Source organism: Carassius gibelio, chromosome B7 (assembly GCF_023724105.1).
Source record: "Carassius gibelio isolate Cgi1373 ecotype wild population from Czech Republic chromosome B7, carGib1.2-hapl.c, whole genome shotgun sequence".
NCBI lineage: Eukaryota > Metazoa > Chordata > Actinopteri > Cypriniformes > Cyprinidae > Carassius > Carassius gibelio.
Genome location: NC_068402.1, coordinates 26,877,557 through 26,901,952, shown reverse-complemented (window position 1 = coordinate 26,901,952; position 24,396 = coordinate 26,877,557). Strand labels below are relative to the sequence as shown.

General features: G+C 35.5%; 4 protein-coding genes across 9 annotated transcripts in view; 3 read left to right on the top strand and 1 right to left on the bottom strand.

The window, feature by feature from the left end:
* sema4f (sema domain, immunoglobulin domain (Ig), transmembrane domain (TM) and short cytoplasmic domain, (semaphorin) 4F) overlaps positions 1-3,561 on the top strand; it is a 60,002-nt gene extending 56,441 nt beyond the window's left edge. For both annotated transcript variants that reach the window (XM_052560945.1, XM_052560944.1), the window contains exon 14: positions 205-3,561. In XM_052560945.1, the coding sequence (XP_052416905.1) occupies positions 205-974 (770 nt within the window). In that variant the 3' untranslated portion in view covers positions 975-3,561. The remainder of the gene's footprint in view (positions 1-204) is intronic.
* Positions 3,562-4,223: 662 nt separating this feature from the next.
* Positions 4,224-9,908, top strand: LOC127961722 (membrane-spanning 4-domains subfamily A member 4D). Of its 5 annotated transcripts, none has more exons than XM_052560956.1 (7): positions 4,239-4,370; positions 4,554-4,618; positions 6,187-6,303; positions 8,209-8,262; positions 8,426-8,572; positions 8,943-9,065; positions 9,158-9,908. In XM_052560956.1, exons 1-7 carry the CDS (start codon positions 4,364-4,366, stop codon positions 9,194-9,196), a joined length of 552 nt encoding a protein of 183 aa, XP_052416916.1. In that variant the 5' UTR covers positions 4,239-4,363; the 3' UTR covers positions 9,197-9,908. The 5 variants fall into 5 exon arrangements, with proteins under 5 accessions (XP_052416918.1, XP_052416916.1, XP_052416914.1 ...); XM_052560954.1 differs by having other exon boundaries at positions 4,242-4,370; positions 4,554-4,699; XM_052560957.1 differs by having other exon boundaries at positions 4,243-4,370; positions 4,575-4,618.
* slx1b (SLX1 homolog B, structure-specific endonuclease subunit) lies at positions 9,727-12,215 on the bottom strand. The gene is made up of 5 exons (XM_052560953.1): positions 11,732-12,215; positions 11,561-11,612; positions 10,571-10,891; positions 10,257-10,472; positions 9,727-10,092 (listed from the first exon to the last, which is right to left on the bottom strand). Exons 1-5 carry the CDS (start codon positions 11,902-11,904, stop codon positions 10,063-10,065), a joined length of 792 nt encoding a protein of 263 aa, XP_052416913.1. The 5' UTR covers positions 11,905-12,215; the 3' UTR covers positions 9,727-10,062.
* Positions 12,216-12,716: 501 nt separating this feature from the next.
* On the top strand, positions 12,717-14,724 carry zgc:112271 (uncharacterized protein LOC553698 homolog). Its single transcript, XM_052560961.1, has 3 exons — positions 12,717-12,908; positions 13,015-13,112; positions 14,331-14,724. Exons 1-3 carry the CDS (start codon positions 12,846-12,848, stop codon positions 14,428-14,430), a joined length of 261 nt encoding a protein of 86 aa, XP_052416921.1. The 5' UTR covers positions 12,717-12,845; the 3' UTR covers positions 14,431-14,724.
* Positions 14,725-24,396: the final 9,672 nt, after the last annotated feature.

Below are 24,396 nucleotides of genomic sequence, written 5' to 3'. Positions count from 1 at the left end.
TATATATATATATATATATAAGCTGTCATAATTTTACAATTTATTACAATAGAAAACATATATTTTAAATCATAATACAATTTCACAATTTTAATGTTTCATTGCATTTTTAATTCAATAAATGCAGCCATATAGTGTCGGGAAAGACATGAAAAATAATTGTGACCTATGAATTGTAATCTATTTGTTTCTCTGTAACTGTAGGTCTTTGCTCCCCGCCTGTAATCGAAATGCGTGTCGTAAAGGGTCTGCGTGTCATGCTTTCTTGTGTGCAACTGTCTCCTCGTCCCTGCCACTGGGACCATCCTTTACATAGTCACACCCGCCGCCACAACAATGACCTGGAGGTGCAGGTCACAGAGAAGAGCCTAGGCACCTATGTGTGTCTATGTGATGAAGCAGGCAGAGATCAGCCACCCTGCCGCAGAGCTGAGTACCAGCTGACCCTTGACAACCCCAGCATGGAGGGGAACGTGGCCATTGCAGGTGGCCGACACTTCCTGGCTTCACACATCATTTTTTTCGTTGTAGGTTTTGTATTGGGTGTCATCCTGTTGTTTCTAATTTACAAACGGCAAGGTGGCATGAGAGGGGGCGGGAACTCATCATCCACGTTGGAAAAGGGGCGGGACTTGCTTCCTTCTACAGACACACCACAGTCTCCAAGCAGCGCCAGTTTCATATCAGAGGCGGTTCCATTAACCGAGAAAAGGAACGGGACACTGAATGGTCATGGACACAATATGCACCCGGCTGGGAACAACAGCAGGCATATTTATTCTAACTCCAGTGGACTGAAACTGCAGGAATCAGCTGTGAACCTAGCGGAGGAGCTGGATGGTACAGAAAGGGCGGGATCAGATGGGGATGAGGAGGGATTGGGGGAGGCCCTATGTAAGATGGAGGAGGAGTTTTCTAAGATTCCTTGTCCAAGAGGAGCACCTCTGGCAAAGTGTGAAGAAAGCTCTATCTAAACACCAGCACAAACGTGATTTTTGCGACTACACTCTGTGAAAGGCTCGCAAACACAGATGGAGGGCTGGAGGAGAAGAGGAAAGCAGACAATCAAAAAAACTGATACACATTCCAAATAAACGATTGACATGCGCAGTCGCACAAAGAAACACACAAACCAATAAACTGCATTTGTTGGAGGCTCCTCTACTACTCCTTTAAGTCACTGTCCAGTCCATTCATCCCTGTGTACATAACATGCTGTGTAGATCTGTGTCTATCCTACTGTTTCTGCATGTATTTTTTTAGACGAATAGGCACTTTTGTGTACCATCCTCAAAGCCATGCGCACCCACATGGAAATACACAGTCTGTGCATCTGTGTGTGTGTAGATCTTAGTTGCTCGGTCTGTTTCCTCTTTGAAAATTCAAAGTCCAAAAAGGTCTTTCAGAGGCATATGACCCCTCCGCAACCCAGAGCAGCACAAAGCCAGGAAGAATCTGCTAATTCTGGGCTGATTACTGAAATAAAATAATTTGATTTGTCACCAAAAAGGGCTTTCAAGCAAGAAACCCCTCTGTGATTGATGCTTCACAGCAGCAAATAATGAATGAATGATAAAGAGACCTGAAATGTGATTTTTGCCTTACATGTAAAGCAGTTTGCGTACTGCTAATGAAGGTACTGTGGCCTATGGTAGGGCTGGATTGTGGCGCCCTGCAAGAGAAAGGAACATAAAGCGGCCCTCAGAGCATATAGTATGAGCTGGCTCCCTGGACCCCTTGATGTAAAAGAATGAATAGGGGCTTTCGCACTGGAGACACCTTTCATAGCTCCTAGAACTATTGGCAGATGTACCCGCTTTTTGGCGTGTTTGCACCACAGAAACTAGGAACGGTTTTAGTTCTAGGAGCTCAGTTAGCTCCTACTTCAGAATAGGGTCTAAAACAGTTCTACTACCATTGACGTTAGTGTATGCTTATCGGCTACATTAAAAAGCCATGTAAAAATACTTAATCCATGAACATGGAAAACAGCAATAACAGCATTTACCTGTTGTCTGTTGTTTTGTTCTTATCTCAGCCTCAATATGTAACACTGCAAGTTGTCATAGGAAATTTCGTCTCTTAGTCCAACTTTTTGCTCTTTCAGTCATGTAAATTGTGCATTTACAGTCCATCTCCATTATCAAAAAACAAAACAAAAACAGCTCCAATCATGGCATTCTCCATTCACCGGTTCTTGATGTTTGTAAATGTATTGAATAAAGATGCCGCTGTCCGCTGCTTCAAAGTTCCAGCTGGTGTGAATGCAAGCAGGAAAACAGCCAGAGCAAGAACCTGGTTCTCAAGAGACCACCTTGCAGACTAGTTCCTAGAAATACGCGGTGCGAAAGCCCCTGTTGACATGGACCACCAAAGAGTGTGCCAATGGGCCTTATGGACATGATTCGATCCGGGACTATAGTACCCCAGTCTGAGTGAAGAGAGAAAATTATTAACTATTTAGCAGTCTTCTCCTGTATGTCAGTCGTCTGAACTGATAGTAGATAGTGAAAATGGGACTTTACTTGACCACTGCAAAGTCAATCAGTCACATTCAGAGCAAGGGACTTGTTCTTCTCTGGAATGGGGCTGCCAGTGTTTTGTGGTGTCACGAGAAGCAGTCAAACCACTGTCATCCGTACAGGGACCAGATGTAGCATGTTCTCTTCATAATAATCTGCACAGACAAAGGACCCCAAGATGATGGACGTCGCTTTATATTGTTTAGCATGAATGCCTATTGAAACTACAAGGAAATCATCAAAACGGAAATGAAGAGTGAAGGATTGATACATAATAATTGATTGTTTTGAGTTTCCCTTTAAGGACAACGAATGTGGCTCATTTGAAGGTATATTTATCCCCAGTAAAGTGCATGATACAAAGTAGCCATGAATACAGAGCTACAGATTTGTAATACAATGATCAGGGGCAACAGGTTAACGTAAAGCACTCCAAAGAGTGTTCTATTTATGTAGCCACAATGATGTCTGTTTCAGAAGTATGTAAATATTTGTGAATATAAAAGAAAATGAGAGTAAAGATTTTTATTCTCTCGTTTCACCACTTGTTGGGCATGGTCTGGGTGGGAGACGAGTGTCAAACAGTCCCTCTGCCAGCCTAAATGTTGGATCACATTTAAATGCCATTTCCTGCCATATTCCATTAGAATAACTTGGATCTACTTACATTCTCCATTTATTTATTTTGTATTTTTATATATATATATATTTGTAACATAATGTCAAAGTGACAGTAACAATCGGGATTGTGTACAATATATCTTGTCTTCTAAATCTTCATCAGCACTCAATAAAATAATGACAACAGGTACATTCAACCCCGTAAAATCCTCGTTTAAAAATCCTGATCTTCTTTTGAGGTGATAGTTATGTGATAGTTTCAAATAAACCTTCAACCCTCTCAATGTACAATAGTAAATCTGCTGTAGTTTAACTTGTCCACATGGTTTTATGTTAATATTATTGAAAATAACTGATCATTTAGTGTTACATGCTCTTTGTTGTTTATTCCGAATAAAGACATATGTTCATTAATGTACAGATATGTTGTATTCTAAGTTTCTATTTTTATAATTTATATATGATGAAGATAAATTGACATTTGTGTTTCGAACATTTATTGAAGGTGTTTGTGTGAATGGCTGTATGTGTGAATGCCTTGTGATGCCCTTTGGAATAAAATAAAAACTACCTCTCAAAACAGTGTTTTTTAATAAATTTCAAACAGTTAAAAACTATTGCGGATGTTAACACACACACACACATAGTAAGTAAGCTATTGTTTTAACAGCCTGCTGTTTATGTCATTTAAAACATCCCAAAATATTTCAAGTAAAAAAAATTTATAGATTATTTGTTAGCTTTTTCTGTAAAAAAAAAAAAAATGCTGTATAAGTAGTAATGTTCAAGTCATTTGTCTCTGAGATTTCAATGGTGTACAGTCCTAATCTTCTTGGATATTTAAATTGTAGTAGGCCTATGCTTGTAACTCATTTGACTGAGAACAAAATATGTTAAGTGGCATCAGACTGCACACAGATGCTGTCTCAGACTATAACCGAGAGACGATAATAGTTTGTGGATATTGGTTTAATTTAATACTGAATTTTTAAAAATGCCTCGTTTCAAAAGGGCCAGCAGTGCTGCTCTATTGATGTTTTTCTGTCTTTTCTTCAGAGCTGGGTTTGCTGTCAGCTGACTAACTGTTTTCAGATGTTGAACTGGATTCCATAACGGGGCGGGACCAAATCACTCCGAAACAGAAGAGTGGAGAAAACAAGGAGGATTCCTAAACATTCAAAGTATTTCGTAAAAATTAACCTTATTAGGGGATCAGCAAAATGGAAGGTGAGTTTATTTTTATAATACTAGGTGGCGTGTATAATACTGTAGTTATTTTCCCGCTTCATTTTGTTAGGAATGTACATGAGCCACTGCTTTGTAGAATCGAAGTGAATATGTGTGAGGCATTTTTCAGCTTAATTTAGCGATTTATTTATTTTTTTAATGTAAGTGTTATATTTGGGTTAGTTATGACACTGTCGTCGACAGACGAACCCCAGATCGAATCTGGAGAAGATCGGAATCCCGGAGAGGTAACGTTACTGCAAATTCGCTTTGAGAAAAACCCCAATCAAAAACTCAAATACTTGGAGGGTGAACCCAAAATACTAGGGGTGCGTGAACCTATATCACTTTACAGTTTAAATGCTGACATACTTTTTGTTTGTTTTGCTTACAAACTGGATGTAAAAATGGTCACTATTCACTACAGCTAAAACATTGTTGTTTTGGAAATTGATTACTGCTGTTCAGAAGTTTGGGATCAGTATGGTTTTTAATATTTTTAATGGGTTTTCATATGTTCATCAAAGTTTCATTTATTTGATTAAAAGTATATTAAAGGAAAAAAATTATATTGTGGAATATTACAGTCTAAAACAGCTCTTTTTATGTGACTATATTTTAAAATGTAATTTTTTTCTGTGATGCAAAAATGAATTTTCAGCATCATTACTCTAGTCTTCAGTTTCCCATGATCCTTCAGAAATCATTCTTATATGTTGATTTAGGCTATTAGAAAAAAGTTGTGCTTCTTAATATTTTTTGGAACCTGTGTTACTGTATTACATTATTCAATATCTTTGATGAATACAAAGTTTAAAAGAACAGCATTTATTCTTAGAAATAAATTATATATATATATATATATATATATATATATATATATATATATATATATATATATATTTATATATATATATATATATATATATATATATATATATATATATATATATATATTTTTTTTTTTTTTTTTTTTACATATTTACAACTGTTCAAAACTTTGGGGTCACTTTTTTTAAGAAATTTATATTTTATTATAAATAAATAAAAACTTTAAACTCTAAATTGTTAGAATCTTATATTGTTAGATATGATTTGTATTTTAAATATAAATTCTGTTCTTTAAACTTTTATTCATCAAAAAATCCTGAAAAAGGTATCAGAGGTTCAAAAAATATTAAGCTGCATAAATGTTTCCGACACTGATATTAAATCAGCATATAAAATGATTTCTAAATGATCATGTGGCACTACTGACATATATATGCCTAAGTAAGCATAAAATAACTAAAAATAAAATAAAATAAATAAACTTACTGATTCCAAACTTTTGAATGTTAGTGTATATATTTTATATAACAATGGTTTAAAATACAAATATCATGGTTTAGTAAAAACAACTGTTCATTTGTGCACAAATGCCATAGGCTAAAAGAACTGTTCCTTCTGGGAAAAAAATAATAGAAACCATCACAGAAATTCTAATGGTTTCCACTACATATACCATCACAAATATTACAAAACATCAACCATTAAAATCATTTAAAAATGGTTTCCTGTGGTGTATTTTGAGACATGACCCATTAGTATGTATTGCTTTTAACAAGGTACAAATTGAAGGCAACAAATAACCAGTACAGACCCATAGGGACCATTACAGTTCCCAATAAAACTAATTCTATTCCCATTATAACCAGTAAACCCATTGCAAATTCTGTGATGGTTGCTTTTCTTCTTATTCTTTTTTTCCCTACAGGAGTGGTTAATTCAGCAAAACCATGGTTAATTATTTTAAGGGCTTTGTTGTTTATTACAGGTAACACAAATTGCGTTTGCTGTTTTTTTCACAATTATGGTTGTGATGTTCTATATGAATGGCATGGACAAATATGCAGATGTGGTCATGGTCGTGGGTGGCATTGCCTCGATGATCGTAAGTAGGCCTACACTTCACATTTAATGATAAGATAGTTTTGTTTATTTGACATTAGCTGTGTTTCCATCCACCTATTTTCATATTTCATATTACAAGCTGGAAACTCTAAGATGTGCATACATTTTAAAAATGCACATAAAAATGTGCTCAATTGAGTCAGAATTATTATTATTTATTTTTTTATCAGACTAGAAAACATGCACAAACTATGATGGGAACACTTTTATTAAATACATTCTTTGATGTGCATCAAAAAAGTTATGTGAACATCAACAGATCATGTCATTTGAATAACTATATTAATAATAGCGCACCCCAGTCACTTTAAGGCAAGCCATTTCACTTGGCAGCCATCGCCTGTTGGTCAGCTGTAGATATTATGTTGCTCTGCCTCTTTTCAGCACTTCTTGTCTTCTGTGTTCCACTTGTATTTCCACAGTGTGAACATAAGATCGTACAAATTCATGAATGGACCATTTTACTGACATTTATTAAGACATTTGCTTTGAACATTACAATGCTCATGACCATTTTCATTCACTCTACAATAAGTAAATCCACTTCATCAGCTAATTACTCTTCAACAGTTTTGCTACAGAACTACTGAAAGAACAGAGTGGTTCACATTTTTACTTGCCTGCCAAATTGTTTCACTTCATGGCCCCCCACAAAAAAAAAAAAGCTTAATTTTTTTATTTATTTTTTATTTGACCCCTGAAATATTGTATTTTAATGAATAGTGAAGTGAAGTGAAGTGAAGTGAAGTGACATTCAGCCAAGTATGGTGACCCATACTCAGAATTTGTGCTCTGCATTTAACCCATCCGAAATGCACACACACAGAGCAGTGAACACACACACACACTGTGAGCACACACCCGGAGCAGTGGGCAGCCATTTATGCTGCGGCGCCCGGGGAGCAGTTGGGGGTTCGATGCCTTGCTCAAGGGCACCTAAGTCGTGGTATTGAAGGTGGAGAGAGAACTGTACATGCACTCCCCCCACCCACAATTCCGTCCGGCCCGAGACTAGAACCCACAACCCTTCGATTGGGAGTCCAACCCTCTAACCATTAGGCCACGACTTCCCCATAGGTTTTTTACAGTAATTTTTTTAGATTCCACAATTCTCAATTTCAATTCCGCAGCAAAAACTATTAGCCTAACTAATATAAAACCTCTAACACTCTATTTCTATTTTATCTGTTTATTTTTCATTTATTACATAGAGAAAAACTTGATCGCTAACATTAGCACTCTCTATTCTATTCTATATACTATTCTATTTCTGTGCATAAAACCCACCAGCACTAGTCACAGCCATTGGTTGCTTCTAATGTCCTCATTTGTAAGTCGCTTTGCATAAAAGAGTCTGCTTAATCATTTAATAAAAATGTATCAAGCAATATTACTAAATACACTTTTAGCACCAAACCAGCACAAATAAATACAACAAATACAACAAAGAGATAAACAGTGCCTGTCTAAAAGTATTAATAATGTACAGAGATTTGTAGTTTGATTAACATTAAGGTAATGTATGACATTTTCTGACAATACTAAATCATAAAAATACATTAATGCACAATACACATTCAAGCTCATATGCTTTTTTTCTCTGGAAAACAGTGCTCCCGGTTATTCTGCTTTGAAATGTGGATTCCATGTTGGAATATCTGTTTTTTTGTTTTGCACTTTGTGATTCTACCCACTGAAAATGCAAAAAATCACATATTATAGAGACATGTGTGTTTCTAAATCATATCAAATACAGCAGATCAGTCAGTCAGTAGATCCATTCTGAAATCATAACGTGTCCAATAAGTGAGAAACATAGAGGCTCTGAAATCTAAATGATTTCTGAAGGTACTGCATATAATGTCTTGATCTTCCCCTCTTATAGATCATTATTGCAGGAAGTCTGGCAATAGCTGCACAGAATCTTCACCTCCCAACTGTAAGTTTCCAGATCTTAACCCTTTTGCAAAACACATGTGCAGTATTAGTTATGAGCCATTTTTTCCTTTTTTGTACATTTAAAACTAATAGAATTTAATAAGGAGAAATATAAATTGTGTCACCGAACATTGCCTGTAATTTTGTGTGTGTTTTTGTTTCAGCTAAAGGCTTGTTTAGGAATGCAAGTGGTGGCCTGTATGGCCTCTGTGATAACCATATTCATCCAAATAAGTATTTTACCTCCAGTAAATAACTGTTGGGCATCAGAACTAGAATCCCCTCAAATGACAACATGCAAAAGTTTCAACGTAAGTCAGAAACACGTTTACCGTACGAATTCTGATATGGTATTTTAGGTAGGGGAGACCACGATTGGCTGGCAATCAACTGAATAATGACTGTTTACTGCGTTTTTTGTTTTGTTTTTTGTTTTGTTTTGTTAGCAACACTGAATCATTATTTTTCTGTTTAGCACTGTAAAGCTGTATTGCAAGTGCAATATTGTATACATGTGTATAAAGGTGATTTGATTTTAAGTGACTAATGTGGAAGATCTGAAAGTTGTTTCCCTTAATTCACACTTACTCATTCGATAAAGATGTTAAAAGATAAAAACATGTTAAGGTGAGAACAAATGGCAAGTCAAATATTGCTGTCTTTTTTATGTTTTACCCACAGACTGGCTTTGAAAATTACCTGGGAATACAAAAGCTTGTGATGACAGTCCACATTGCCCTTTCTGCCACTATAGCTGCATACTGCTGCAAGGCCATTCAGTTCTGCTCTCCAGTGTCTAATGTGGTAAGAACACATGCAAACTGTACTTTAAGCTGTAGCTCATGCTATAAAAGGAGGATATGACAACAAGTCTGTCTGTCTTTACTCTCTTTCAGCCAGTAATCACGGTTAACGGCCCTCCAAATCCTCAGTGAAGAAAGATTTAGTGATGAGCAGTTCAGAGCCAGGAGCACTATAAAAAGATATATATCCACCTACATCTATATAACAGCGGTTTGTATAACACGAAAATTGACGAAATTGACAGTTATATATCTATGAATTACTGTGAATTTAAACGTAATATTTTAGATTTTAACAACATGTTTCTAATATTCCAACACATTTATTCATATGATTTGCATTGACTTTCTTTTCCATAATCTAAATAGTGGGCAAAACCAGTATAGTCTATGTGTCATTTCTGTCCATCCCATGGCACTGAACAGAAATGACTAAGAACTTCTATAATGGCTATAAAGTCCCCCAAGTTTTTTTTTTTTTTTTACAGTATTCATTGCAGCAATAGTCATCCTCACGGTTTCTAGATTCTTTCTAATGGCCATCTGTTTCCATCCTGTTTAAACATGCAAAAAGAACATTTGTGAGTAGTAAGACAACATTACAAACAACTTGCACCAACAAAGAACAGGGCAACAATAATGCTTCACAAAAACCACCAAGACAAAGTACACTGATTTATTGTTCAATAAATATTTCACACATGATTTCAAATACAAAATAATCACATCACAGTTGTTTTAAAAACACACACTATCCAGTAATTATTCTTGTCTTGACTGAGCTTACAAAATGTTCGAACATGTATTACTGCGGAATTAAAATATTTTTTTTCTTATTTAAAAATGTCTGAATTCTCATCTTATTCTGTATATCTTTGGTAATTCTACATTTCTTAGAATATAAAGATGCTTTGGCCTTAATGAGCGCTCAGTCTGTCAGATCAGACACTCCTATTCAACAGATACTTCTTCAAACAGAAACAGCTTTATGACACTCTTCACAACTGTAGTTCATCCGTCCAATGACTCTGTTTAAATGAATAAAAACAGTTATTTTGTTAATCAATAAAATAATATAGAACATCTTTGTGAAATATAAAAATACTCTAATAACTATCTCGTATAAACACATGTTAAGATCTAAATGAATTTATTTATGATACAACATAGGTAAAATCATATCAATATATACCTGAGATAAGGATGAGGAAATTTCTTCCAAATCACCATAACAGCCATTTTTATGGCGTATCAAACTCCCCCACAGCACTGATTGATGACAGCCTGGACACTTTCCCTCCACAGGAAGTATGTGGGAAGGGTCTGCTTTCAGAAAGTGTTTAGCTAGGCAAATCAGATGACTAACCATTTGACAGGAAGAGTGGAAACAAGATAGTCTGTCCATAGCCTGAAATCATAAAAAAGCAAAACTACTGAGCCTCAGTTAATTCTGCAATGTCTTGAGCTGGTTTCTCAAAACTACTCTGAAAGCAGAGTGGAACTTACCTTAACAAACACCCCACATAACACACACCTCTCCACCGGTCCCTCATCTTGTTCTTTGCACTCCTGCTGGGGTTTCGTCTTAGCACGAACACAGCCAAATGTTAGAGGAATGTGTAGAGGAGGCTGCAGTTCAGGAGCAAAGTCCATTCGGTACTCCTGCTTCAGCCAGCGTACAGTGAGGGGAAGTCGCCTCCACGGCGCCACTCGCAGCATGTTTGTCACCACACGCCAGTGGAATTGCAAACTGGACTCTTTACGGCTGCGCCGGGTAACATGGGACAGTCGACGAGAAATGTGTGGATGTTGCCAAGCCCACTCAAACTAACGGATGAAAAACAAACAGAGGACAAGTAAAACAAAGACCAACTGAATATTTCCACCTCACAATTTTAATTATTGTAATAAGTCTGGATGTTTTACTGTTGGATTTGTCATTTTTATTATCCACATAACCATTAGTAGTTATATTTGTAGCAAAAGTCAAAAATGCACTATATGGGTCGAAATTATTTATTTTTCTTTTATACCTAAAATCAATAGGATATTAAGGAAAGATAAAGTTCCCAAAATATATTTTGTAAATTTTGTAAGATGCATTGCTAATAACCTTTTATTTTTATTTTTTTATTTTTTTTTGCACCCTCAGATTCCAGATTTGAATAACAAACCATAAATCAATGGAAAGCTTATTTAAAAAAATATAAATAAAATAACTGCCCTGATATCTAAAGCCTAGGCTACCTGCTTTCTCTGTGTTTGGGATATGAGTGACATGCATGGGAAAGTTTACATATGTATACACACATTCATACATATTTATACACACATATATATACATATATATATATATATATTTTTTTTTTTTTTTTTTTTGAAGTGTTACATTATTTGGGTAAAGATTTTTTTTTGCACTCTCGCTTATTAATCACTTACCTCGTAAAAAGGCGAAATGAAAGACAAGATATAACACAAACGGAAAAGTGTATTTACCCGAAGAGCTGCAATATCAGATGGAAAGCCATGGACGATAAGAACCATCTCCCTTAAAAGGAGAAGAAAAAAGAAGAAGAAGAACATTTACCACAAAAGACCATATGAGTTTCTGTTCAGAGATCTGATGGTAATATGTCCACCATATGAAGTGTTGAGCTGATTTCTCACCACGGTCCCCTGCCGCTGGTTTTCTTGGCTCCTCCTCGGTGTCGTCCAGCGTTGTGTTGTCCTATCCGGCGCTCTGGGTTCACAGTGAAGCCAATATATATTCGACCCTTGAACTTCGGGTTAGTACAGTACAGCATATAAACACCATAGAAACTCTCCACCTCTACCACCATCCTGTTTGCTGCAGTAACGTTAGATCAAAAACCTTTGCAGAGAGAGGGCTAGAAGCTGTGCAGTTATTTCTGACTTCTCATATATATCATCTGTTCAGATCACTGCAATCTTTGGCAATATCCATCAGCATCACACACCACCTTTCAAGACATTCATCTCAAGCGTCATTGCTATATTATAAAATGTAACTAAAGTTATGTAATTAAAAATAAAATATGATATCCCATTAAAGTCTAAAAAAGGACAGCGTCCGTTCTGTAACTTCTTAGTTCTACTGTATCGAATCCTCTTCTTCTTCGTTATTGTTTATTGGCGGTTGGCAAACCAGCTTTTGGTGCATTTCCGCCACCTACTGGGATGGAGTGTGAATACCTAGGGTGATGCTCGAATCCTCTTGGTGTTGCAAAATTTGTTTTGATATTGTGCCTTTTTCGTTTCAAAATAGCCCGTTAGGTATGCCCTGGTACGGCCTGAGCAAATATACGATGCAGGAGTCAATTAATAAGCCTATTAAAATAATAGGTTAAAATAGTTTGCCATAATCCATGTTATTAACAAATACAGTTATGCCCATCTATATTGATTTAACTTGATTTGCTCATCTGCGATCAGATTATTTCTCTTTTTCGAGCGTGAAAAGAAAGAGAACACCGATAACAGCAAGGACCCCAAATTCTTTGTGTTTATTGGTCAGTTTTCATGCGTTCGGTAAACTGTACGATAAAGGGATTGGCCATTACTGTCTGTTAGAGGCGTGGCCTCTAATATTCCAAAATCCAATTGGGTGGTTTTAGTACTTTAGCTCCTCCTTTCTAAGGCATACCGGTAGTTCCTAGATTACCAGAAGACAACAACGCTGTCTGCTGTATGTTTAAATCACTAATCTCAGTGTTTATATAACCATTATCGTCCCTAAAGCTTATACTTCATTCCGGGAAATATGTCAGTAACCCCAGATTTGATTCGTGAAAAACTGATTGCGGAGATTGGTGCGATACACGTGGTATGTAACACGCACAGCCAGATGAAACTAGGATCAAAAGGAGTTACAGATCATACGTTTTATATGTGTGAAAATACGCATACTCCATTCGTTGTTTTTCTTTCAGGATGTAGAAGACACGTCTCCTAACAGATGTGCAGCCAGTTTTAAAGTTCTTGTAGTGTCTCCTCAGTTTGAGGGGAAACCATTGTTGCAGAGACACAGGTGAGCTGCTTCTTTTTCACACGATGCCTTTTATGTTCTGTGATGGAATACAAAAGTGTGAAACTACTTATGTTTTGCACCTTTCTAATACTTAATATTTATTTTAAATATGAAGTTATAAGAATAACAATTTCAGTTTGAACATCAAACGCTTTAATGACAGCAGCAGTCAAGGTGCATGAAGTTAAAATCTAATGATCATAATTAAAAAATAATCCAGAATCTTGTGCTTCAGTGGAAGAGCACCTGACTTTGTGTAAAAAAAGAGACACATGATATGTCGGAAATGATACTCACGATATTACTCATATTAGTGAACCAGACCTGGTACAGAATCTTATTTTTTATCGATTTATGCCGTACTGTTACTGTTGCATGTTTCAATCGAAATCCGAAAAGTTTAGTTTGAATCCAATTTTCAGTGTGCTTTTTAGACTTCACTTTATCAAGTTTAACATTTATGAAAAAAAAAAAACATTTATTCTTTGACTGAAACTCTGCTTTAAGAAACCATCTTAAAAATAACTACAGGTGCATATCAAAAATGTAGAATAGTTTTTTTTTTGTTTAGCTATAAAGCCCTAATCAATCAATAATTAAAACTAAAAACGTTTGAAATTTATTACTTTACATGAAATGCATGTAGAATATATGGAAGTTTAACTTGAAATAAGTTATAAAAAAAAATGACCTTTTCCCAATTTAAATTTTTTTTTGAGATCCACCTGTAGAATTAAAAAATTCTGGTAGTTGTATTTGTAAAATCAGTTTATGTAGACATTTGTTGATAATATTTACGTAAATGTTGCTCTTATGTTAATCGCTCAGTGCTCTTACTGTCAGGTTGCATTTCATATCAGTATAGAATATTGTCTTTTAAGAAAAAAATTGTGATGCTGTCTCATGTCAAATATGAAACACCTGAAGATGGTAGGGAATAAAAATGTTGTTTGATGGACTCAATGATGCCGTGAAAAAGGTCATCTGCAGCTGAGAGAGTCCCAGCTGGCTCAGAGCGCCTCAGAGACGGACGCAGATGTGCGGACTTGGCAGAAGGATCAGAGTCTCTTTATAGGGCCAAGTCATGTGGAAGTGTATTGTCTTTAGGGAGGATAGAGCTGTGGAGGCAAGCTGTGAGGAACAGGCATGCTGGGAACAATAGACTTACTGACCTCATGTAATGTTTTTTATAAATATCTCTGTTTGTTTATTATTTAGGATGGTGAATAATTGCCTTGCCGAGGAACTGAAAGAGATCCATGCATTTGAGCAGAAAACATTGACACCAGAGCAGTGGGAGAAACAGAAAGCACAGTGACGCATGCACACACACACGTGCACAAAATTCATTTATGCAGCCATCAAATAAAACAGCACTGACTTATATTATATATTATATATATATTTTTTTTTTTTCATCTTTCCTTCCAAAGTATAATAATACCAATGTGATGAAAATCAGTTGACTTTATTTTCTGAAGTAATTATGCTTCAGTTTTAACTGTCACTTAAGGCATAACATCTTGTGCAAATAATTGAAATGCATTATGTGCTGTATAAAGGATCTTTGAAATTGTAGTATGCTGACAATAAGGAACATTTCTGGACATAACTTGTAGTTTGGAGCCAGTTTGTTATTGTGTGCTACTTATTTTCATTTCTGTCTTTTTGGAGTGAGAGTTTGGAGTGAGAGTTGCCAAAAAGTTTAAAAGATGGCTCAGCCAAAATGTTTTAATAAAATAAATGTATGGCCACTATTAAAACATTCAATACTGTTAATATAACTTTTTTCAACAAATTTTAAATGTATTTATTTGTAATCTCTGCTCAATTGGAATTACCCACGTAACAAATGTTTACATGTTACCAATTAGTAAGAAGCTTATATAAATACATTACACTTTGGTGATGTTATTGTTGATTTATGTTAGTGTTCAACCCTAGAATCTGTGATGTAGAATCACTGTAGAATACAGTGATGTCATTAAATGATACTTACACAGTGAACCAATTAGGCAACTTCAAAGACAAACTTTTAGTCCCCATCCAAATTTCACATCATCAAAAAGAACAGAATATTTTCCAAAACATGTTCTTTTTGTTTTACAGCAAAGAACGTAATTTGGAGTATATAAAAAATAACTTAACAGTGACAGCTTTGTCTGTTTTGGTGCACCATCCTGTTGCTATTTCATTCAGTCCAGATTTTCTAAGTCAGACAAATACCTCACCGGGCTGTTAAGAACCAATAACAAATGGTGATTATTCCAATGATTAATCTTTGAAACTTATGATATCGAAGTCTTAGAATCCCCAGCCAATAAGTGCCCAATATAAATGATTTCCAAACATAAAAATATGCTTCAGTTAAGATGCCAACCTGTCAGCGATTCAGGAATAGACATAACATCTTATGTTCCGACAGATATAAAGTGATTAATAACAGCATTGTGAGAGCAAATGTTTTATTCATGAAGCTAAAAGCATGTAAGATATATGCAGAAGATGAGAGTGCAGACGGCCCTCCTGCTGTTTGACATAAAGACACCAAGCTCCAGCAGACATTCAGTGCTGTCTCACACAAACACAGTCTGCTCACACTTACATGTGTGTGACAGTAATATTACAGTGAAATCACTATTTATTTTAAAGCTAAGTTAATTAACATGCTGTTCTGTCACAAGTGCAGAGAAAAGCAATTTCAGTGCATCACAATATAACGTAGATCAAATGTGACTGCAGTGTAAATCAGCATGTGCAGGACTGTCCTTAAAGCAATATATTTATTATACACAAGCACAAAACGGATGTGAAACCACAGAAATCTCACTAGTATGTACATTTTAGTTAATAATGTGTATCTTAGTATTAAGATACTAGTATGCACCCTTTAGGGGTAAATAAGGAACAAAAGTAAAAGGCAGGGGAGACCAGCTTAAGTCCTGGAGAGCCACAGTCAAACCTCGATTTGAAAAAAAAACCCTCATCTGCTTGCTTGCTTTCTAGTAACCCTTAACCTTGATTAGCTTGTCCAGGTGTGTTTGATTAGATTTGGCCACCCCTGGTGAAGTGTGTGGTCTTAAAGGGGTCATATAATGCGATTTCAACTTTGGAGTGTTACAAGCTCTTGTGCGTAAATAAGATCTGAAAAGTTGCAAAGACTGAAGTCTCAAATCCAAAGAGATTTTCTTTATCAAAGTTAAAGGGTTAGTTCATTGAAAAATCTAAATTATGTAATTAATAACTCACCCTCATGTCGTTCCAAACCCATGAGACCTCAATTTATCTTCGGAACACAGTTTAAGATATTTTAGATTTAGTCCGAGAGCTCTCAGTCCCTCCACTGAAACTGTGTGCACGGTATACTGTCCATGTCCAGAAAGGTAAGAAAAACATCATCAAAGTAATGTGACATCAGAGGGTCAGTTAGAATTTTTTGAAGCATCAAAAATAAATTTTGGTCCAAAAACAGCAAAAACCACAACTTTATTCAGCATTGTCTTCTCTTCCGTGTCTGTTATGAGAGAGTTCAAAACAAAGCAGTTTGTGATATCCGGTTCGCGAACGAATCATTCGATGTAACTGGATCTTTTTGAACCAGTTCACCAAATCGAACTGAATCGTTTTAAACGGTTGGTGTCTCCCATCACTATGTGGGAAGATTTGCATAATGCTGACCAGATGTTCATGCAAAGAAATAAGGTGTACCTTTTATTCTCGTTGTAGTATTGTTGTTGCCACTGCCACCAAGTTGTATAGACACTGTGTGTTTCATTGTGAAAGCGAAACTACTTTGTTTGCCCTTCCAAAAGAGGACGATATCCACTTCGTCATGCCTGGAAGTAGTCCTATCATACACTTTATCTCAAGTCTTGATGATTTATGACCCTGATTTATGGCCTGATTTATGGCCGTACAGTCCGTGTAGATTGACAGGTAGTCAGAAGTGTGCATGGTCAGTTTGGATTGATTTATGACTATATGGCCTGTCAGTCAAAGCGGTTGCCATGCCACTGGGTCCTGTGACCCTTGATTGACATGGCAGAGGTGTGTAAATCAAAAGATCAAAGAGATCTCAGATTTGACTTGTGTTGTGTTTATTACTGGATATATGATGGTTGTATCTGTTACCAGAGCAGTGGGGGATTTCTTATGATGGTTGTATCTGTAACCAGAGCTGTGGGGGGTTTCTGTGAAGTTCCTTTCTGGCTTGTTGTTCACACCTAAAGACAGTGGGGAGGTGTTTGGGTTCTTCCTGGGAAAAAAAAATGGCTGTGCAAAAGTGAGGGTTTTGACGTCTTGACAGGATCAATGTTTGTTTGATCTATATGGTGCTGATACCTAGGCACCGACAGGCCACATGCCCCCCCGTCTACAAACACATTTGAAAAGGAGGACGATGTCTGGTGTCTTTCCAGGTGAGAATTTCAAAGAGTGAGAGAGACAATTATCTAAATCATCAACTAACCAAGCCGCTGAAGAGATAAATAATTGAATGTTATCTGGAATTAATAAAATCAAACAGGCATTCCTTAATGTTAAGAAAATACTATCCATAATATGTGATGTGTAAAAGGAGTTGAAATCTCACGCTAATTTTAAAACCAACTCTAAACACACACACACACACACACACACACACACACACACACATTGGTTTTCCATGTTCTATGGGACATCCCGTAGACGTAATGTTTTTTAGACTGTACAAATTGTATTTTGCATCACCATACACCAACCTTACACTTAAACCTACCCCTTACAGAAAATTTCTTTCATTTTAAGATTTTCAAAAACACTTCATTCTGTATGCTTTATAAACTTGTTTCCTCACGGGGACAAAAACAATCCCCAAGGATTTTGGATATTGCCATCATTGTTCCCCATAACATGGGGTATACCTGAACCACACAAACACACACACACACACACACAGACACACACAGTAAATCTGAGTAAACTAAATTTTATTTATGAGCAAATTCGTATTTGTTGTTTTTACTTTGTGTTATGTAAGAAATGTTTTAATTTAATAATCTAACCTGTAGTATGTGTACTGTAAATGAACAAATATACATTTAGCTTAAACTCAGTAAAATAATTACACCTACCATTTTAAACATGTTTAAAAGATTACACATTGTGTGTCACTAAAGCAAGGCACACTGTCTATTGTCTTAAAAAATGTTTAAATAACCTGATGACCAGCATTGTTTCTTTAGATCATTTATGCACACAAGTGCTTTTTTCGCACGAGTAGAAAACTCTTTGGATGTGTTTGGCAAAAACATCATTTCTACATCTTAAATGCATGACTGAACTTTTCTCATTCGACAGAAATACTATTTTCTAATTATTTACCCGGCCTATAACACTTGGTGTAAATGAACAGAAAACATACACTTTGACTATTTGACTATTTTGTAGGCATCATGTAATGTTAAATGGTTTACAAAAAAAAATTTAGCATCAGCAGCTGTGATTTTCAAAATGAAAGAAATGTACAAGCTAAGGATGTTATAAAATTATCATCATTTCCTTTTGACTCTGATAAACTGGTAATGAATTTTCTATGCAAGTGACACAATATACAGTTTTCATACTATTTGTGTAGATAGCTGTGCTAAAACATTTATGACTATTTTTGCATGCCAGCAGATTATGTCAAGGGTGTTTCACATCTAAGAATCACAATGTTTTTTAAATGACATTTTTCTTACACCTCAAGATTTAGCCATATCAAGATTTTGGACGGCCGTTCACAATTTGTTTGTCGGACTGTACGTTTTTAGGTGATCTCTGTGTGGTGTCATCATAATAGGAATAAATGAAAATTAAGAACTTAAGTTACAGTTTTTCTCTTCGAGATATTTCTTTTAGTGCAACTTTGTGTCTGTCCAAAAAGTGTGATCACATGAAGCATCGACACAACAAAAAATTAAGTCTAGCTGTTTTACACTTAAAACTATTACAATCTAAACAAATGAAACGCTTCCACTGAAAGATGCCCACTCGTTTAAGTTTGAGCATGTTAAAGTTTCCACACTCCTGTGTAGAGATAAATTTTATCCATAACCTTTTGTGTATTCACGTGACCAAATCACTAAGAAAGAGAGTATAGCAAGAAAGCAAATGTTAACAATGCATATAAAATTCAGAATACAATTGTTAAAAAAAAATTATGTTGATTTGTAAATGGTATTTTTATTAATCCACTAGATTAAGTCATCTTGTTCAGATAGCAGATGAAACTATTCACATTTTGTTTGTTTGGCCGTTTTTGTTTGAAGACTCCTGTAAGTTCATGCTAACTCTCGCGTGGGAAAGAGAGCAGGGTGAGCACATCCTATTCATTTAAGAAAAAGTATTTAACATTTGACCAAACTTTTTTATTATTTTGACAAAACACAACAACATTAAAGAATGTTATCCGTTCCTATGGCCATCTTCTTTGACTCAAATAAAGCAACATCTCTGGTGTACGCAAGCATCTACAGTGTGTGTATGTGCTAAACATCTGTTTCTCCACTTCTGCCAGATTTGTTAGATGGGCTTTTGTTATAATACAGACACATTTGAGAACTACGATGTTCTCACTTTTGTAATGGTTATAGAAAAATTCAAACATAACTTTTGCATACGGAGCAAAACTGACTAAAAAATCACTGAATTAAAAAATGCAAAAGTGTGTACGGCATTTGGCAAAACAGGATTTTAGCTGTAATGAGCACATAAGACAAAAATTGTCAATGTGTGACTTGTAAATATATTCTATTTTATTTTATTTATTTATTTTTACCAGAGATAGTCGACTGATCTGTTTACATGTTGTTTTGCAGTTTTCTGATGAAGAGTTTTCTCTGACTGTGGTCAAACATACAGTGCCTGTTCATAGGAATTTTTACAGCATAAAAATATCGCCCCTACATCTAGAGCTCTTGTTCATATAGCTGATGATGATGTTCACATTTTTATTTGTCGTACTCGTTAGTTTCAACATTTCTACTGGACATTAAAGAGTAGGCCTATGTGTACTCCCTTTACATTAACATCTACTGTGTGCTAAGAATTTTCTGCTTTCTCCACTTTTGGTGGATTTGCTAGAGGGACTATGTGACCTTGTTGTAATGTGATTACGTTTAAGATCCATATGATTGCACTAAACCCCCTTGAATAGGTTATAGACATACTCTTTTATACAGGAAATGTTTCCACAACAGAAATATGTATCAGAATAACAAATACCTAATTTGAAAATATGAAATCCTCTCTTCTAAACTATTGTGAAAACTTTTAATGTTGATCCGGCCCACCAGCCGTGTATCTTTTTCATTGTTTTTTAGATAAAGACTATTCCTCGAGTTTGGTCAAACAGGCAAAAACGTGAACAAAATAGAATACAAGATGATTAAATGATTGTCAAGAGAGTGTTTAAACTGAGATAGTGATGCACTTTAGAGCTTTTTCTGGTTTACCTGTGTCACAAAGACACATAATAGCCACCACATCAACTTGAAAATGAGTCCTGCCATTTTCTGTTCTGACTGTTACACTTAATACAAACCCATCTATTACACTTACCTAATGTTAGACATTAAAAGTCAAGGATGCCACAGGAACTATTTCCTTTCTCTGTTTCTCTAAACATCACACTGGTAAATAAACCAGAGATCACATGTAGAAAGAATTCATTGAAAGAGGCATGTTTTAGTCAATTTTAGATGGTCTGCACCAACACATGTTTTAGATGTTTTAGGTATTCATCAGACTAACAGGTTTGATTCGGGAAACACACACGACTGGAACAGCGTGTTGTCATGACTGTCTTTATAATTGATCTACTTTTACTTTTAAAACAACACAGTGAGAAATTATGGTCTTCGACAGCATGGGCCCCTGAAATGTTGTATTATTTCTTTGTTTTCACAAAATATCTAAACATTTATCTATCTTAAAATATTAGTTATTACGTGTTTACAAAGTTGTCGTGTCCGACGTTTACATTTCTAAGAACATCTGATATAGTTTATCATCTTTTAAATTTTATAACATATGTTTCACCAAACCTTGACGCCTGAAAAACGGGTTTAGCATCAGTCCACATTTCAGTTGTTAGCCAGAAAATGCAAGTGAGCCGATATTTCATTACCGAGATAATCTACATGATGTGAAACTAGCTCACAGTTACATTACAGTTTTGGGTTCTAGTTTATGTTGAATAGTGTTTGTTACTGCTCCAAATGTTTAACACCACATTACTCCATTGTGAAGATATGTACTGTACAAAAAGTTTTTCACTGTAGTAGTCCAACTCTGAAACCAGACCAAACAAAAATGAGCTTGAGCCTTAGTTGTGGCAGAATTAAAATGTTTTCTTTTTATCTTTCCATGATTTGTGCGTGTTGTTCTGAACCACGGTTTCATTTTTAACATCACAATCGTATTGTATTGTCATGCATGATTGTAAAGAGTTTTGTGTGTGTCAGTCTCTGGATTTTTTTTTTTTTTTGCAAACAGAACTGCTGTAATGTTAGCGAGCTCTTTGTGTTGTCTGCTTTACCGTGTTTATATACGTCAGATTTCTTTAAATTTGCTCGATTAAATTAAGTATTTAACACAGTTTTGGGTAATGTGAGTGTGTGTGAATATAGAGGGTCTTTACAAATCTTTTTTTCTTGAAATATCCATCTAACACTCTGAACCGAGACTGCTTCTTTTAAATATAACATTAACACATTCATAATAATTATAGTTCTCGGCCGATTTGTACATTATTAAATTATATTAGTGGTCATCACAAACTTAAGGTGTAAACAAAACCACCATGCAACAGTGTACTTTAGATTTACTAGAAGGATAATTTTGATGCTTTGTTCGCAAGGAAAACATACATTGTTTAAGAGAAAATAATCTCACTGAATGTGCTAAAGCATCCAATGTTTTATGACTACTGAAAGTGTCACATCCTTGTTTGTTTCACACCTGTGGGGTCCTACCTACTTTCCAAGTGTGATACTTAAAAAAGCTTTAGGGGCATATAGTTAACCACAGAAGACTTTCTGCATGCTCCTGTTACAATGACTGCTGCAGCGCCAAACAGTCCTGAAACATCTAGAAGAATGATGTGTGTAACACCGCCAAGAAGTTCTGCTGAAATGAGAGAGGAGCTGACTTTTGTACCAAGGAAAAAATCAAGGGAAGAGCATAAGAAAGGTTCTCATTGAAGATGAAGATATTGTGAAACAAGATTTCACCGTGTCTTATGATCGTGTGGGGAGATTTGTGTTTGACAAAGAGTTGCAGATTGTGAAGCTCTACGTTTTGGAATCTCATGCAGATAAATAAACGTCTGGAGGACTTTGAAACAAACTTTGACTCTGATGAGTCTGATCGTGACTGGCCTCTTCCTGAGGTCAACTCTTACGAATGCTGCAAAAAGAGACTATATTTTGAGCAATGTGACATACCCATGTTGAACACAATTTTTTCAATGATAAACAAGCTGTTTCAGTCAATTTAAATTTATTTTAAAACCGAATGATCAGTCAGATAATAGTGTATTCTGTATAACAAACCTGAACAATGATGTTGTAATGTTTCTTTTTCAGTGTTTACTCACCCTTCTATGTGTTCCTTGCTCTATGTTTAATAAATGGCTGTCGGATTAAGTTTTCCCAATACACAATACATTACCGTTACTTGAAACAAGTGTCTTAACAAAAATCCTAATAAACCTCGTAATCTTTAATCCAAATATCTTCCAGTGAAAATGACAGAATTCTCTTTGCTGACATAAGCTAGGCTTCACCGGTCTAAACACATCCCTAATTAGGCCCCTTCACCCTCCTCCACTTTTAGAGTGCAACACCCCCATCTCAACAACCAACCAAGCAACATTTGAAACGTAGAAACAAGACCACTCATTTTTATTTTTTTGTTCAAATGTACAGAAGATCCACCACTACTTCTTCGTGACTATGGCTAGTCTTCATCCCCTGTGAGTGGCTGACCTCATAAACTCTGCAGTTATCGCAGGTTTTCCTAGATCTGCGAACAAGGGGTTTTACAGCACGGTCAGCGGAGCTACTGCAACATCTTGTTGATCAAAACATTATCTACATGGGCTGACAGAATCAGCTTCAACAATCAAATTTGTCTGAATCTGATGCACTCTCTAATTTTTCAAATAATAAGGCTTCGATGGATCTGAACCATAAACCAGAAATTGAAACTGAAATTGCACAAGGCCTGGATCGTTGTGGATTAATACAGTCAGTCCGGATTCTGGCAAATGGTGACAGCATTCTACAATATATTGATTAGGGTACAAAGTCTATCTCTTGAATTAAATTCTGAAAAGGATGTCTGACGCTGGGCAAAAGCAGATGGATTGCAACTGCACTGTAAAAAATAAGTGTAATTTTAACTGTAAAATTTTGTAAAAACGCTACGGAAAAAAACTGATAATAGGTTAACAGTAAGTTCCCGTACTATATACAGGGAAAAACTGTAAAAGATCTAACAAAGCATTTAATGTAAATTTACAGTAAAATTCTGTTAATTATACAGCTTTTAGAAGTAAAAAAAGAACAAATCAATGTATAATTTACAGTCTAAAACTGTAAACTGATATTCCCAGAATTCCCTGCGTGACACTCCACGTTTGAAAGTATTTTGTTTAAATAATCATGTTTTTAAATAGTTCTTGTTATCAGTTATGTACATTTGAGCTTTATGTTACATCTTCTGTTGCTTAATGAAAGTTTTTTGCATTATTTAAGTATCACGTGTGTTACCATGATGGTGTTTTGTGTTTCCATAAATGTGCACCTTCTATATGTTAATATATACTTCTGCTTGTGGTGAAGCTACTTGTGATGAGCTTTGATACTTCATGTGGCTTTCTCTTATACAGTACCATCTTTATTATTATGGTGGTTGTCAGTATTTTCAAGGTACAAAACAGATTTAATTTTGTGTGTTGTTGAATTTACTGGTTTATATTCACATTTTCTTGTTTGTAAATTACAGCTTTATATTGTAAAATTAACAGTTTTTGACGTAAATGTGTTTACAGTTTTCTGTATTTTTACAAAATTATTCTGGCAACCACAGCTGCCAAAAAGTTTTTGTAAAAACAACAAGAAATTTTTTACAGTGTGGAGTTCTGGCGCCGCTACGGATGATCAGATGAAGTGCGACTGCACCCTGGGTGAAGCGTGTCATGTAACACACTACATAGACACTATGTTTAAACAGCGTTACCAAGAACAAATGATCAAAC

Bases quoted from the DNA above. Each gene is read 5' to 3' on its own strand.
- LOC127961722 (XM_052560954.1), top strand. The intron at 6,304-8,208 runs GTAAGTAGGCCT...CCCCTCTTATAG, and splicing joins GTGGCATTGCCTCGATGATC to ATCATTATTGCAGGAAGTCT. The intron at 8,573-8,942 runs GTAAGTCAGAAA...TTTTACCCACAG, and splicing joins CAACATGCAAAAGTTTCAAC to ACTGGCTTTGAAAATTACCT.
- slx1b (XM_052560953.1), bottom strand. From the start codon at position 11,904: ATGGTGGTAGAGGTGGAGAGTTTCTATGGTGTTTATATGCTGTACTGT. The intron at 10,892-11,560 runs GTAAATACACTT...TTCATCCGTTAG, and splicing joins CTGATATTGCAGCTCTTCGG to TTTGAGTGGGCTTGGCAACA. The intron at 10,093-10,256 runs GTATATATTGAT...TCATTTAAACAG, and splicing joins TTTCCTCATCCTTATCTCAG to AGTCATTGGACGGATGAACT.
- zgc:112271 (XM_052560961.1), top strand. From the start codon at position 12,846: ATGTCAGTAACCCCAGATTTGATTCGTGAAAAACTGATTGCGGAGATT. The intron at 12,909-13,014 runs GTATGTAACACG...TTTTTCTTTCAG, and splicing joins AGATTGGTGCGATACACGTG to GATGTAGAAGACACGTCTCC. The intron at 13,113-14,330 runs GTGAGCTGCTTC...TTTATTATTTAG, and splicing joins CCATTGTTGCAGAGACACAG to GATGGTGAATAATTGCCTTG.